Source organism: Ictalurus punctatus, chromosome 1 (genome assembly GCF_001660625.3).
Source record: "Ictalurus punctatus breed USDA103 chromosome 1, Coco_2.0, whole genome shotgun sequence".
In the NCBI taxonomy this organism is placed as follows: Eukaryota; Metazoa; Chordata; class Actinopteri; order Siluriformes; family Ictaluridae; genus Ictalurus; species Ictalurus punctatus.
Window position 1 is genome coordinate 21,908,388 of NC_030416.2, and position 17,029 is coordinate 21,925,416.

Below are 17,029 nucleotides of genomic sequence, written 5' to 3' on the forward strand. Positions count from 1 at the left end.
CATGAAGGAAGCCACTGCTTACTAAAAAGAACATTGCTGCACACCTGAAGTTTGCAAAAGAGCACATTGACACTTCACAGTGGTATTGGCAAAATGTTTTGTGGACTGATGAAACTAAGATTGAACTATTTGGGAAAACCACACAGCACTACATCTGGCATTTCATATCATCATGAAAACCTCATCCCAACCCTAAAGTATGGTGGAGGAAACTCCAAACTCATAATTTGGGCCTGCTTTACTGCATCAGAGCCTGGCCAGTTTGCAATCATTGACGTTAAAATGAATTCCCAAGTATATGAGACAATTCTTCAGGATAATGTGAGAATGTCTGTACGTCAGCTGAAACTGTGTAGAAGTTGGGTGATGCAACAGGACAATGACCCAAACACCGAAGCAAGTCCACAACAGGATGGCTTCAGAAAAACAAAATCCACCTTTTGGAGTGGCCAAGTCAGAGCCCAGACCTCAACCCAACAGAGATGCTATGGAATGACTTGAAGAGAGCCATACACATGAGACGTCCAAAGAATATGACAGAGCTAAGGCAATTCTGCCAGGAAGAATGGGCTAAAATTCCTCCTGAATGATGTGCAGGTCTGATCCACAGCTACAGGAAGTGCCTGGTTGATGTTATTGCTGCCATGGGGGGGTCAACCAGTTATTAATTCTAAGAGTTCACTTACTTTTTCCATTGCCATTTTGAATGTTGAATGAGTGCGCTCAATAAAGACATGAGGGATCAGAATTTATTTTGTGTTATTATTTTAGGCACATTATATTTGTCATTACCCTTGACTTAGATGAAGATCAGATCACATTTTATGACCAATTTATGCAGAAAACCATGAAATTCCAAAAGCTTCACATACTTTTTCTTGCCACTGTAAATAACCTACTTCACCCAACTGCTAGCTAAATACATGCCCCCTGAAAGTATTGCCACAGCAAGGTAAATTCTATTGTGTTTGCTATACATTAAAGACATTTGGGTTTATGATCAAAAAATTAATGAGACAATAGATCAGAATTTCAGCTTCATTTACTCATATGTAAATCTAGGTGTGTTAAACAACTTAGAACATGGCACCTTTTGTTTGAATCCACCCATTTTTTCAAGTGAGCAAAAATATTGGAACATGTGGCTGATAAGAGTTTCTTGCTGCCCAGGTGTACCCCGTTAAATTGACTGTTTAAATAATTAATAGCTCTGAATGTCTACACATGGTTTGGGTCCTAAATTTTGCCTGTGAAGATTGCTGTTAAAAAGAACACCATCTTTATTTGTAATAAATGAGAAAAAGCAACTATATTGTAGTGAATAAATGTGAATTAAATGGTACCATTAGTGATCTTATGTGTGGTCTTGGAAAAACCTGTTGGATGACACTGTGGCAAAATTCTGGAAATCAGCAATGACAAAAAATCCGATATTAACCAAAACTTTTTGCCAATAATATACATTGAAATCTATACGTTAAGGAAATAAATATATTTTGCCAAAAACAACATTTCTAATCTTGGGTGTCTTGCTGTAAAGATCATTTGTCATAATAAGCCAATTTAACAGAAACACTGGTAAAAACAGATAGTCTGCCTAAAGATAAACCTAAAACCTAACTATCTCAGTTATTTTTTTAAGTTGAAGGATAGGTACATGTTATAGTGATATAGACATACGTCTAATCCATTCAGTTGATAGCCAGACATTGGCTGTTAAATTTCTAGAATGCTCCTCAAAAAAGAGAAGAATGCTGCCTGAATGAACTAATAAACAGATTTTAATAACAAAAAAGTTAGTCAGCAGAAAAGATCTGACTAAATTGATCGGTGATTATTTTCCCACCTATGCACAAACAGTAATCAGTGGAGTGAAAATACAACACCGAGCCTTGTGTTTAAATGCCGCTATTGACTTGGGGTGATGAGACAGAGATTGAAGTGAATAATGCTGATAGCCAAAGCAATACCTCATTTCTCATTGTAAACTTATAATTCTTAAACATTTGGCAGTAATGTTGTTTTTCCATAAGTAGTTTATGTTATAAATAAACTGGTAGGTAGTGCATCTTCCAGTGGAATTAGAATATATTTTAAATATATGCTTTTTGGGGTAACTAGACTTTAATATACTTATGTGCAAATAAGAGACCAATTTCAGTTCACAAAATATTGAAATTTCAGAACTATACATAATTTTTTTATGTTATAATTTGACCATGTGAAGGGTTTGGTGTGGTATCAGACCTGGATGAATGTTCTCTGTGCCCTCTGTATATTCCTTGCAACTACTGTATGTGTGTAATCATTAGTCCCTGTAATTGTACAACTGAATGGACGCTGGTGTGTTGAATGAGTCAGTGCTATTAGGGACCTCACTTTAATTGAACCCTGCATGCACTGTGATTTTACCAGCATCCCTTGTAATACCATAATCATTGATTTCTCAGTAATTGTTTGCCTTTCCTCCCCTTCTCTCACTGACTCTGACAAATTTCCTGGCACTATTTGCCTTTTAATTGCACTCTGTATCCTAGACAACCAGCAGGGCCATGTTTGAAGAGGAGAGTCAGGGTAATAAAGAAGGAATAAGGTGTTGTTTATGACTAGCTAACAAGGATTGAGGTAAGTAGGTGTAGGCTATTGCAGGTGTTGATTTACTTGTGAATTAGAAAATGAAGGAGGCTTATCATCAGTTTTAAATAAAACAAGCTTGTTTCTAAATTGACCACACAAATGGTTTTGATTATTACATCTCTGTCGACTTTTGTAGCCCTTGCTTGGTTCATGATTAACCAGTATGACACATTCAGGTAAAAAGAAAAACAACAAAAACTACTACTACATGAAATTTAGCTGTGATTCATGTTCTTTTAATATCTTTCTTTCCTTTCTTTATTCTTCTTTCTCTTCCTATATGAAGCACCCACCTTTGACTATGGAGACATGCCATCTCCACTGAGTGAGACAGAGAGCACTATAACTGTGCTGCTGCGTCCCGCCCAAGGCCGTGGTGCCCCAGTCAGGTGCGCTTGACATCACTGTTGCATGTTTTACAGATGTATCCAATTATAGTTACACTTTTGATTGTTATAAATACATCGATACATTATACATACTATCCAAGCTGGTGTGGCACCACACAATCTTTTTTCCTTGAGTGGCATAATATTGAGGATTACTTGATTACTTAGCATGTTGGTAATCTGGTTACCTTCAATTGCATTTGAACTATTTACTGAACATCAAGACCATTGGCATTAGTCAATTTGAGGCCCTTATTTGTAAAACCATTCATGCTTGTTTGAGTTGTGCTGATATATCATGGCTACAGTGAATTGCTAGTGTGTTGATATAAAATTAGCGTGGATATTAAATCTGTTAATACTGATGACTCACTCTGCTCTGCTCCTCAGTATGTATCAGGTAGTTGTAGAGGAGGAGAGTGGGAGGAAGTTGAAGAGAGAGCTGGGGATGCAGGAATGTTTTCCCGTTCCCACCTCTCATGGTGAGGCACAGGCACGTGGCGCTCCACACTACTACACAGCTGAATTGCCCCCCAGCAGCCTGGCTGAGGGCACACCCTTTACTGTGGGGGACAACCATACCTACAATGGCTACTGGAACAGCCCACTAGACCCCAGGAAAAACTACCTCATCTACTTCCAGGCCATGAGCAACTTCCGAGGGGTGAGTAATCAGCCTCTATTTGAAATTTTCAGGACATTTTTAATAGTCATTTGCTTGGCGTCACAACAACTGGCAGTTAGCTTTAACATTATTATTATTTTGAAATTTTGATTCCACAACTATATATGTGACCCTAAATTTTGGCTTACTTTGATGATTAGCTTCATCTGTATACATTATGCTTCTGTAGGAAATTACTGCAAATGAAGGAACATTGTTGATCTTTTTAATTGAAAAGTATGTACAGAAAACACAAATAACTATATACAGTGCCCTCCACTAATTTTGACACCCTTGGTAAATATGAGCAAAGAAGGCTGTGAAAAAGTTTCTTTATTGTTAAACTTTTGATCTTTTTTAAAAACAATTCACAAAACTTAAAAATACTCTGCTCTCATGGATATCAAACAATTGCAAACAAAACACAGGCTTATCAAAAAATATCTTTGTTAAATTTAGGTGTACAACAATTATTGGCACTCTTTTAGTCAATACTTTGATATCTCCCTTTGCAAAGATAACAGCTGTGATAACAGTCTCCTATAATGCCTGATGAGGTTGGAGAATACATGGCATGGGATCTGAGACCATTCCTCCATACAAAATCTCTCCAGATCCTTCAAATTTCGAGGTCCTCTCTCTTTTGTTCACCCCACAAATTTTCTATGGGTTTCAAGTCAGGGGACTGGGATGGCCATGGCAGGACCTTGATTTTGGGGTTAGTAAACCATTTGTTTGATTTTGATGTATGTTTTGGAAGATCCAACCACGGCCCATTTTAAGCATTCTGGCAGAGGCAGTCAGATTTTCATTTAATATCTGTTGATATTTGAGTCCATGATGCTGTGTATCCTAACTGTCATGTCATAGTAAACCAGTGACTACCCTTCCCATCCTGCACTGCGGCCTACAAACATGGACTGCAATTCCCAGATCACTCATTCATTCTAATCATGCACACCTGCATCCAATCTCACACGCACTCACAAACAGACATAAAAGAGACTGTTTGAACACTAGTCTTTGTGAAGTATTGAGTGTTATCACCATACCAAGTATTTGTTCCTTGTTTTGATTCGTGTTCATTGATCTAGTTTCTTGTTACTTGTTCTCGCTTCTTGCCTTGCCTAGTTTATGCCTGTTTGTAGATTGCCTGACCCATTGCCTGTTTTTTTGACCATGCTATTGTCTCATGATTTGGATTTGTGTGCCTGCCTCTCTTTATTAAAAGCCTTTTTCTGCATTAGCATCTGCCCTAACCTTCATTACGTGGAATACATGACACTAACAAAATGTAAATTTCCTCTGGCAGAAAAATAGCCCCAAAACCACCATATTTTACAATGGCCATGAGATTATATTATATATATCACAAAAGTGAGTACACCCCTCACATTTTTGTAAATATTTGATTATATCTTTTCATGTGACAACCCTGAAGAAATGACACTTTGCTACAATGTAATGTAGTGAGTGTACAGCTTGTATAACAGTGTAAATTTGCTGTCCTCTCAAAATAACTCAACACACAGCCATTAATGTCTAAACTGCTGGCAACAAAAGTGAGTACACCTCTAAGTGAAAATGTCCAAATTGGGCCCGAAGTGTCAATATTTTGTGTGGCCACCATTATTTTCCAGCACTGCCTTAACCCTCTTGGGCATGGAGTTCACCAGAGCTTCACAGGTTTCCACTGGAGTCCTCTTCCACTCCTCCATGACGACATCACGGAGCTGGTGGATGTTAGAGACCTTGTGCTCCTCCATCTTCCATTTGAGGATGCCCCACAGATGTTCAATAGGGTTTAGTCCATCACCTTCACCCTCAGTTTCTTTAGCAAGGCAGTGGTCGTCTTGGAGGTGTGTTTGGGGTCGTTATCATGCTGGAATACTGCCCTGCGGCCCAGTCTCCGAAGGGAGGGGATCATGCTTTGCTTCAGTATGTCACAGTATGTTGGCATTTCATGGTTCCCTCAATGAACTGTAGCTCCCCATTGTCGGCAGCACTCATGCAGCCCCAGATCATGACACTCCCACCACCATGCTTGACTGTAGGCAAGTCACACTTGTCTTTGTACTCCTCACCTGGTTGCTGCCACACACACTTGACACCATCTGAACCAAATAAGTTAATCTTGGTCTCATCAGACCACAGGACATGATTCCAGTAATCCATGTCCTTAGTCTGCTTGTCTTCAGCAAACTGTTTGTGGGCTTTCTTGTGCATCATCTTTAGAAGAGGCTTCCTTCTTGGACGACAGCCATGCAGACCAATTTGATGCAGTGTGCGGCGTATGGTCTGAGCACCGCCAGGCTGACCCCCCCATCCCTTCAACCTCTGCAGCAATGCTGGCAGAAATCATATGTCTATTTCCGAAATACAACCTGTGGATAAGACGCTGAGCATGTGAACTCAACTTCTTTGGTCCACCATGGCAAGGCTGTTCTGAGTGGAACCTGTCCTGTGAACCGCTATATGTTCTTGGCCACCGTGATACAGCTCAGTGTCAGGGTCTTGGCAATCTTCTTATAGCCTAGGCCAGTGGTTCCCAAACTTTTCCAGGGCAAGGCCCCCCAAATGGCATTAACATTTGACCGAGGCCCCCCTTTTGCAAGATGTCTTTAAAACATATTAAAAATGCAGACTTCTAAATATATATCCCTTTTTTATTAATAATTACATCTTACATCTTTACATTACATTACATTAGGAATTGATTGTGTGTGCATGTGGTTGTCTGAGAGTGAGAATTTATTTTTCACACCAAATGGTTGAGGCTCCCCGGGCGCCCCCTGGCGAAGGTCCCCACTTTGAAAACCACTGGCCTAGGCCATCTTTATGTACAGCAACAATTGTTTTTTTCAGATCCTCAGAGTTCTTTGCCATGAGGTGCCATGTTGAACTTCCAGTGACCAGTATGAGGGAGTGTGAGAGCGATGACACCAAATTTAACACACCTGATCCCCATTCACACCTGAGACCTTGTAACACTAACAAGTCACATGACACCGGGGAGGGAAAATGGCTAATTGGGCCCAATTTGGACATTTTCACTTAGGGGTGTACTCACTTTTGTTGCCAGTGGTTTAGACATTAATGGCTGTGTGTTGAGCTATTTTGAGGGGACAGCAAATTTACACTGTTATACAAGCTGTACACTCAATACTTTACTTTGTAGCAAAGTGTCATTTCTTCAGTGTTGTCACATGAAAAGATATAATCAAATATTTACAAAAATGTGAGATACTGTATATATATCATTACCTATTTACTATTAACTGTTTTTGCCATCTTGGCTGTCAAGTTTCAACATCAGCTGTCAAAAAGGAGAAAATAAACTAATCTAATGTCCCTGTATGTTTAAGTACAAAATATTGTACAAAATATAAAATAGTGCCTGTGTTATTCTTTATGTATATATATTAATGTAACTATTTTTCATGAAGGGTGCCACTTGTTATGGAGGGCACTGTCACGTTTCGTGACGCAACGGAAATAAGTAGGATGCAAGCGCAGGTTGAACAACAGTTTTATTTAAAGAGAGACAGGCAGACACATCCAAAACGTGATCCAAAAACATAATCCGGTAACATGCAAGGTTCAGGCGATCGGCAAACAGGCATAAACGAGGCAAGGCAGGCATCAACGTCGTGGTCTCGGGATACAGGGTCGATAAACAAAACATGAAACATAAACAACGGCGAGGGACTGGTAGCGAAGAAACCAGCGTGAACTTAACAAACGAAACTAAACATGACATGAACTATGAACTAAGACTAAGACTATGAATCGAAACAAGAAACTATGGACTGTGACTGTGGATATCTATCGTAAGGACTCTAAACTAATCTACTATCTAACTCATTCAACATTCCGCGTTGTGTGCTGGGAGGCGCGCGGTATACATGCGGAGATAATCAGCCTCGTAATGGCTGACGGCTGAGGGCAATTCAGACACACGTGAGACTACAACCAATGACAGAACGGGGAGGAGACATGACAGAAACATAAACAAATGCACGTGTCGAAATGTCACGATTGTCCACCAGGGAAAAGCAGGGCATGCGCGCTCACATGCTCCACAGCGCGCTGCTTAAAGGGGAACTCGTTACAGAACCCCCCCCAAGGGCACTCCTCCTGGAGTGCCATGAAACATCCTGTACTCAGCAAAGCAGGGAAGCAGGGCGACGTCCTCGTTGGAGCATGAAAGCGGAGCGACGTCCCCGGCTGAAATGGAAGGCAGAGCGACGTCCTCGGCTGAATAGGAAAACAGAGCGACGTCCTCGGCTGAGCAGGAAGGCAGAGCGACGTCCCCTGTGAGGCCAGGGAGAGGAGCGTGGGTCTCCGTGAGGCCAGGGAGAGGAGCGTGGGTCTCCGTGAGGCCAGGGAGAGGAGCGTGGGTCTCCGTGCGGCCAGGGAGAGGAGCGTGGGTCTCCGTGCGGCCAGGGAGAGGAGCGTGGGTCTCCACGAAGCAGGAGGGGGGAACGAGGTTCGCCATGGAGCAGGAAGGCTGAGCGACATCCACAGCTGAACAGGAGGACTGAGCGACGTCCACAGCTGAACAGGAGGGCTGAGCGACGTCCACAGCTGACCAGGGAGGCTGAGCGAAGTCCACAGCTGAACAGGGAGGCTGAGCGACGACCTCAGCTGAACAGGGAGGCTGAGCGATGACCTCAGCTGAACAGGGAGGCTGAACGACGTCCACAGCTGAACAGGGAGGCTGAGGCTCTGAGGTCACTAGGTGAACCTTGGTCATGAGCAGAACTCGGGTGGTCGTGTCGGCAGACTCGGGCTTTGGCAGAACTCGGGTGGTCGTGTCGGCAGACTCAGGCTTTGGCAGAACTCGGGTGGTCATGTTGGCAGACTCGGGCGTGGGCTGAACTCGGGCGGTCGTGTCGGCAGACTCGGGCGTGGGCTGAACTCGGGCGACCGTGTCGGTAGTCTTGGGCGTGGGCTGAACTCGGGCGACCGTGTCGGTAGACTTAGGCTTGGGCTGAACTCGGGCGACCGGGTCGGTAGACTTGGGCGTGACATCAGGAACTTGAGACTTGACTCGGACCTCAGGGACTTGAGACTTGACTTGGACTTCAGAAGCTTGAGACTTGACTTGGACTTCAGTGACTGGAGACTTGACTTGGACTTTAGTGACTGGAGACTTGACTTGGACTTCAGTGACTGGAGACTTGGTTGTCCGTGTTAACATCAACTTGGTGGCTCATCCGCTCATAATGCCTGTGGAATGGAAGATCAGCACTGTTCCACATTAACTCCCTTCAACAGCTCATCCAAGTTGTAGCTCTGCCCTGGTTCTCCAAACTCCCTCAGAAACAGGTCCAAGAACTGCCTACTGTCCTCCAGTACCCTGGGTCTCATGGCTGCTACTCGCTGTGCCCACTTGCGAGCTGGGCCAAACAATCGGGACATCATGAACTTAATCCATTGTCTCTCCCTTGGCTTCGGGTCAAACAGGCTTGAGAAGTAACTCTGGCAGTCTATCAAAATATAGTCCGGATAACCAAAGAAGCCATCATACCGATTGGGAAGGTCCATGAAAGTCCATTGCGAGAACTGCATAGAATCCAAGGCAGGGATGATTGGCGTGGACCTCCAGGTTCTGCGTTCTTGTGCTGCATCCATGATGGGCGGAATGTTCTGTCACGTTTCGTGACGCAACGGATATAAGGTAGGATGCATGCGCAGGTTGAACAACAGTTTTATTTAAAGAGAGACAGGCAGACACAACCAAAACGTGATCCAAAAGCGTAATCCAGTAACATGCAAGGTTCAGGCGATCGGCAAACAGGCATAAACGAGGCAAGGCAGGAATCAATGTCGTGGTCTCGGGATACAGGGTCGATAAACAAAACATGAAACATAAACAACGGCGAGGGACTGGTAGCGGAGAAACCAGCGTGAACTTAACAAATGAAACTAAACATGACATGGACTATGACCTAAGACTAAGACTATGAATCGAAACAAGAAACTATGGACTGTGACTGTGGTTATCTATCGTAGGGACTCTAAACTAACCTACTATCTAACTCATTCAACATTCCGTGTTGTGTGCTGGGAGGCACGCGGTATATATGCGGAGATAATCAGCCTTGTAATGGCTGACGGCTGAGGGCAATTCAGACACACGTGAGACTACAACCAATGACAGAACGGGGAGGAAACATGAACAAATGCACGTGTCGAAATGTCACGATTGTCCACCAGGGAAAAGCAGGTGCTGCTCGTGCACGCGCGCTCACATGCCCCACAGCGCGCTGCTTAACTCGTGCTTAACTCGGAACTCGTGACAGGCACCGTATAGTTCATGAATCTGTCCTTAGCTAAATGTATATTAATTACTAGATCTCTAGTATACCAAAGGAATTTGGGGGAAAAAAATTGGTTCTGAGATTAAATCCTGCAAACACATGCATACCTATTAATAAGTCCACAAGATTTGTTTTATAAAGCCATAATTCATGCGCATGCTAAAATTAAATGTACTTCTATATTTCAAGTGTCTGAGTTGTTGATATAAGATCAGATCCCCTCCGGTGCATTTTGTCATATTTACTGAGACATGAAAAATGAATATTAATAGTTTTTCATGTCTCATCACTCTGAGGACTTGGATGCAGACAACCCCTCGTGTGTAAAGGCAGACTTTATAGCCGTGTATGGAAGAAAGAATTCTGTAAAATTCCCACAGTCAGTAAATCTGTGATAAGCTGAGAATTACAAAGGCATTGCTCCACAGCTTTCCTGTTCTCGCTTCCACTCTTAATATTCACACAAGTTTATGTGACATTAAAAGCTCATGGTTGGAGCTGGCTTTGAATGTGAGGACAATATAAGCTGTGAGTGCCATGCTTCTATTGTTCAGGCTGTATTTGACCAAAAATACAATAATTCTCATACTCCCTGTGGACAGTCACCATCTTTAGCGCATCCCAGCTCTCAGGCATGGACCACTGCGTCGGCATAATTGGGCACAGGTGCAGCTGATCAGAAATAGATAATTGGGAGTTTATGCTATTAGTCAGGCCTACATTGGCGAGAGGAATGTGATTTATCATGTAAGATATTTGTTGCTAAAATTAGGGTTGGACAGATGGGCCTTGGTGGCGGCCTAAGAAGCATTGCTTACCAACTTTTAGAGAAGTTTATAGTTTGGTGCATTTCGTGAGTGTGGCAAAATAAAAGCCACACATTGGTGAGGCTTAGTCTGCAACCTACACAGTTGGATTAATCAAATGAATTGGTTTAAAGCCTCACCAGCGGGCAGGATTAGCATTTGCTATGACTGGAAGCATGCCTAGAGAGAGTGAGGACCATCACTCTGACACCTGCCCACCACCAAATCAACTCACTGAGCATCCTCTAGAGCCCTAATCAGTCTGTCTGCCCCCTCTGAAACCCAAGTCTCTTGCAGCTCTCTCACACACAAGCCATCTCTCTCACGTTAGTCTAATTCTCTAATTACCCTCAGAGCTTATGACAAACACCACAGAAACCATTACAGTGACATCCAGCACTGTCAAGGTAACCCAGAACTTCCTCAAACATTGTACAAATGAAGACAAGCTGTGACTGTTAATCCTGTCCCTTTATGCTGTCGTTTACTGTTCAGGACTTTGTGTAAGTTGGCTTGTCATTTGAATTTATGACCATTAGACCATGTAGGACAAGATGCTGTGCCTCTGTAGCTGTCTGAGGCTGAGGCTTCTTGCCACCATTACTGGATCATGCTCATTACTCACCTGGAGCACATACAAATATGCCATTACACATTGGCGATACATGGCAAAATGTCAGTGTGGGGGTTCTTTTAATACTTTATTTTGATTTGATGCCAGTCAGCGTGTGTCATCCTGAAAGAGACATGCTGACATTTAGTAGAAGGTTATCGCTGTGGCTCAGCACCTGGAAGTCTGGCTCTGCACTATTTGTGAGTTTGGACAGCAACATTATGTAGTAGGATTTTGGTCCCTTGGGCTGTTTTACTCTTGTCTGATTGAAAATGTATGTGACAGCTCAACTATAATAGAACCCACCCTCAGTTTTACTTTGCAGCGTAGCCACTTTCAGGGTGAACTGCTGTGCTGTAGCTTCGCTCAGTTCCAGTGATTTACACCCCTGACCTTTACCTAAATACTCATTTCTCTTTGCCAAGATTTTATGCTCCAGTAATTGCTGTAAAGTCTGGCACTTACAGTTAAAAACTGTTGGGGTGTAGAAGGGGGAGCCAATGCTTAACATTACTGTTCACCAGTGTGAGTCTTTCTCTGATTTTGTATTAGTGTTTCCCTTCATTTTCCTTTTGTCACTTTCTATACAGCAGTGGCTTTGAAACTTGGCAGTGGCATAAGAAGCATCTGCTCAGTTGTTAGCCATTATTTCTGAGAATTATCTGATGTTGTTGCTGTTATACCACTTTCCTGACTTGATAGATCTAGTTTGAAAGATATTTGATTACAGACTCATCAAAATAGAGGGACTGCTCATCTTCTTTATGAGCTCTTATTCTTTAGTCTGTCACCTAGTTGACAGTAAAACCGGGACTTGTGCAGTCTTTCTCAAGCGTGCACATAAATACAGTTTGACTCTTTGAGGGAGGCTGTATTCAAAGAGATGTCCACTGATTGTGTGCATGTGTGCGCGTGTGTGAGATCTCCCACCAAGCACCTTCTGTCCCTCAATCTTTCACTCACTAATTACTTCCTCTCTTTTTCACTTTCCAATCTCTGCCATGTCAAGATGGATGGCCTGAGCAGAAATCTATCATCTCTCTCTCTTGCTCTCTCACCCTGTCTTCACTGAACTGAGTGTGTGCTTTCTAATAAGTTCTCCCCTCCAGCCTTGTTAAATATAGTTCTCATAATTCATTTACTTAGGCTGAGTTTGCTGACAGATCCCGTTTTGCAGTCGCGGGTATGACTGTTCCAGTGAATTTTTATTAAGTGGGAAAAGTAGGCTAAAGCTTTGTGACTACGCTCATGTGATCAAAGCTCTCTCTGTCCTGTTGCACAATGACTGCGTTTAATGACAGCCTTCCAATGGTGGTTCCATGCTGTCAAGGTTATATATCCTAGGCATTCACCATGAGGACAGACTTTGCTGAAACACAGCAGGTTTTAGTAGGCTATGGTAACTCTGCACTAGGTGATCAGGCAATGTTGTTTCCAATTTGCAACATTAATGTGTTTTGCATTCTGAAATGGTTTTTTGCTCACCACGATTATAAATAGTGGTTATTTGAGTTACCAGTGGGAGGAAACTGGAGATGAGTTAAGGACCAGGGATTATGGATCTATGAGGTTGTAATGGTACCCGCTGCATCACTATGCCTCTCTGGGTTAGATATAGGTGTAGGCATAGCATTAATTAGCTTATGTCACTCGAAGGTCCTCACAAGGAAAGTAAGCGTGTGTGTGTGTGTGTGTGTGTGTGTGTGTGTGTGTGTGTGTGAGAGAGAGCGCGAGCGAGAGTGCGCATGCCCATCTGTGCCTGTGTTTGTGTGTGTGTGTGTGTGTGTTTATGAGAGAGGAAAGTCTGAGTGTAGGATTAAAGAGAGGTTTTAGGGTTGAGGCAGTTTGAATGGATTTTCAATTATAAAGAAGAAAAAAGAAATTGAACCAGTTTGAAAAGGAGGGTCTCATTCTTTTATGCCTGGAGAAATTTGCATAATTGTCCTGTAATGCCTGAATTAGCATCTGTAAATCTTAATTTGATAATACATCTCCTTGTCGAGGTGGCGGGCCAGAATTAGATTGTGAGCTTGGATCTCATTAGTGTTATTTGACAAAGGTCCTTTTCATAACACCCCAATGGCATCAGCCCAGATTTCGGGGAAATGAATTTCCTCTTGGAATTTGTTTGCTGATATAAAGCTATTTCTCTAAGTTATCTGCAGTTTTGCTGACTTTCTTTGCAGTACTTCTCGTTATCTTTTCACACACAGCATGCACACGCAAACAACGATGCAGGCATCTTTATGTAATGAGAGCACTACTGAGTTTTAATGCATTTTAAGTTGAGTTTCTTGCTCCTGTCTCTTGTCCAGTTGACAGAAATCGCAGTATTGCCATCCTGCTTTATGGAGCAAGGCACTGTGGTTAAATGATCTCTGTCTCTCTTTTCCTTTAGGAAACAAGAATAAACTGCATCCGAATTGCCCGTAAAGGTGAGTGATGAAATAGTTTTGTTTTTTTCTCAATCCTAAACTATGTTAAGCCAGGCTTGGACATTAGAATGCTGCAGGCAAGTGCATGAGTGGCTGATCCCTGCTTAAACCTGACTAGAGAGGCTTAATCTTAAAAGTATGTAACTAAAGAAAAATATCTGTTTCTCTGGGCTAAAACCTTCATTTTTAATCCTCTATTCATTGGATACAGTTTTTTTTTTGTTTTTGTTTTTTTAAAGGGCTTTAACATTTTTTTTTTTTTAGCAAAATAAACACTTACACTATTTATGGACGTGTATGAAATGTGTGTGTGTGTGTGTGTATGTATGTATGTATATATATATATATATATATATATATATATATATATATATATATATGTATGTATGTATATATATATATATATATATATATATATATATATATATATATATATATATATATATATATATATATATATATATATATATATATATATATATATATATATGTATATATATATATATATATATATATATGTATATATGTATATATATATATATCTATATATATATATATATATATATATATATATATATATATATATATATATGTGTGTATGTGTGTGTGCCATTTTCTAGTCTTTAGAGTTTTTAAACCATATATGTAACATAATCCACTAACAAAATTAGTTACATATTTGTTACATATTTATAGCATATTTGTATTCGATCATGCAAACATTTTAAAACTTTGTCTGATACCATCTGTTCAGGGCATAGAAGTGTTTTTTTTTCTTTTGTTCATGATTTGATGCCACATGTGTATTACAGACACAGATTCCAAATTCACTTGATTAGGTTTATGTCCATTGATGTCCTTGATCAAAGCATGACATTCGTTCACTAAGTGAGGAAAGTACACTTAGCTTGCAAGATGTTAGAAGTCTTTAGCCTGACTCCCACCACACTCAACCCCCATTTTCTTCTTAGTATGGTCACCTGCCAGTTCCCACCCACCAGCTAGCTTGCTCCCGTCATACGACAGCTACTAACCAGGGACAGTGAAGACTAACATGCACTTCCTCCAAGATATGTGAAGCCAGCTAGCTGCATCTTTTCTGATTGCTGCTCATGTTGCATCACTGGGCTCTGAGGAAAGAGTTATCTGCCCTCTTCCACATACTTACAGAGGCCCATGATTGGCTAGTATTGCTGATATTTGTAGGTGAGAGAAAGTACACCACCTCTCCCATCTTAGCTTCCCATGGATGGCCGTGGCATTGTTGGAATCTCTAGACCTTTCTGTTACACCACTCAGGAGCCATTCCACCACATTTGTTAAACTGGCTTCTTATCCAACATGATATTTGAAAAACCCAATTTTGCTTGTAAAACAATTATTTGTGAAAATACAGTATTTAGGCAATTTGACAGAACTCAGTCACACCACCACCTGATGGGTTTTCCCAGATAACCAGATGTATGGATAACCAAAACAAAATAACATGCTCCTTGTTACAGGTGTGTGTGTGTGTGTGTGTGTGTGTGTGTGTGTGTGTGTGTGTGTGTGTGTGTGTGTGTGTGTGTGTTTTATTTCACGTTTATAAAAATAAAAAACAAAAAAATTATATATTTTTTTAGTTTAGCCTTTTTACTACCAGGTTAAATGACTGAATCATTTCTGAAATAATTCAGAAGTTTCATTTTGGAAAAACAGACATACACATGCAGATGCCTGTAGACACACATGAGCCAAAATGGCAGAAAACTACTGAGGAGAAAAGGTCAGTCTTTCATCATGTTTGTTATTTGTACTACCAAGGTGCCAGCAGCCCATATCAAACCCTGATTCTCAGTAGTGGCCAGACTCACATGCTCAAACAATCCAGGAAAATTCCAGAGAGATCAGCACGAGTGAGCCTTTCCCAACATAACACCTGTAGCCATCAAAATGACCTGTCAAAGAAACCCCACCAAACATGAAAACATCAGGAGGAATGAATGCCCATCCAGATGACAACAAAGGCCACCACTAGCCCCTATTGAGCGCTGTCACAGATCAGCACTGGTGGTGCTGGTATTTATAGCTCTCAGCTCTTTCTCAGCCTGCACTGAGCCTTGTGGCTAAATTGACTTTGAAAGGATAGGATGACAAGGGAGGGTTTTCTTTGACTGAGTAATGAAGGTGGAAGGAAGCTTTCAGAGCATGAAGCCATAAGCTGAGAGCAGCCATTTTGGAACTGTCTCATTCTGCATCTGCTATACACATACACACAGATGGGCTATGATTAATCACACCTCAACATATTTGTGAACAAAATGCTCTTTCCTTTTCTACCTGAGCTTTAGCAAGATAAGCCATTAACAATTAGGACTTGTGCCAAACAGATTAAGCCTACTAGTTTATGTTTAAACTACACCAGGGGTTTTCAAATGTTCTGTATAGCCTATTAGCTACAAAAGAATATTCTATGGACCTCTCAGCATAGATTTGTTTATTGAATTATTATTCAGTTGTGTATAATATTTATTGAATTATTATTCAGTTGTGTATAATATTCTGGTTATTTATTAGAACCATAGACCTTTTTATTTCTGAACCTCCACAGACAGTACACAAAACAGTAGGTCTAAGTTTAAATTATTTATAGTTATACTTGTTTTTCATTCATTAGGGTTTGGATTAAATTTATTACTTCAAGTGACCAGTCAAAAAGAACTAAGTAATAAATACAGCTTTAGTAATGGTGGGTTGTGATTTCCACCACTGTAACTAAGTAAAAAAAAATAAAAATCATGGACCCCTGTGTTGCCTAGATTGCACTTTAAGGACCACTAAGCTACATGACAAAGTAACAGATTGGTTAGAAGAGTAATATTGAATCCTAGTACACAAATTTTCATATTTTGCACAGGATGTTTGTGCCTTGGCTAAAATATAGCACAACTATTGAAAAACACAAACTAGGCCAAGTACTGGGGTGTGGGGTGTTAGGGGGCTAGTGGTTCATCATACAAGCAGCAGTGATAAGAGTATTGATCGATTGTTGTGCTGTTTCTGAATCTGCCCAGCACTCTAGCAGCAATTGTACACATTATTTGCGCAGGCTCTGCCTCTTACACATGATGATACAGAGTAATCGTTGCACTTATTTAAAGACACACAGGCTGCAGCCCT

General features: G+C 41.3%; 1 protein-coding gene across 11 annotated transcripts in view; it reads left to right on the forward strand.

Moving 5' to 3' along the window:
• The window catches only part of ptprub (protein tyrosine phosphatase receptor type Ub), a 254,294-nt gene that overhangs the window by 193,655 nt on the left and 43,610 nt on the right, over positions 1–17,029 (forward strand). For all 11 annotated transcript variants that reach the window (XM_017475677.3, XM_017475705.3, XM_017475713.3 and 8 more), the window contains exons 11-13: positions 2,924–3,026; positions 3,417–3,690; positions 13,834–13,870. In XM_017475677.3, coding sequence (XP_017331166.1) covers positions 2,924–3,026; positions 3,417–3,690; positions 13,834–13,870 — 414 coding nt within the window. The remainder of the gene's footprint in view (positions 1–2,923; positions 3,027–3,416; positions 3,691–13,833; positions 13,871–17,029) is intronic.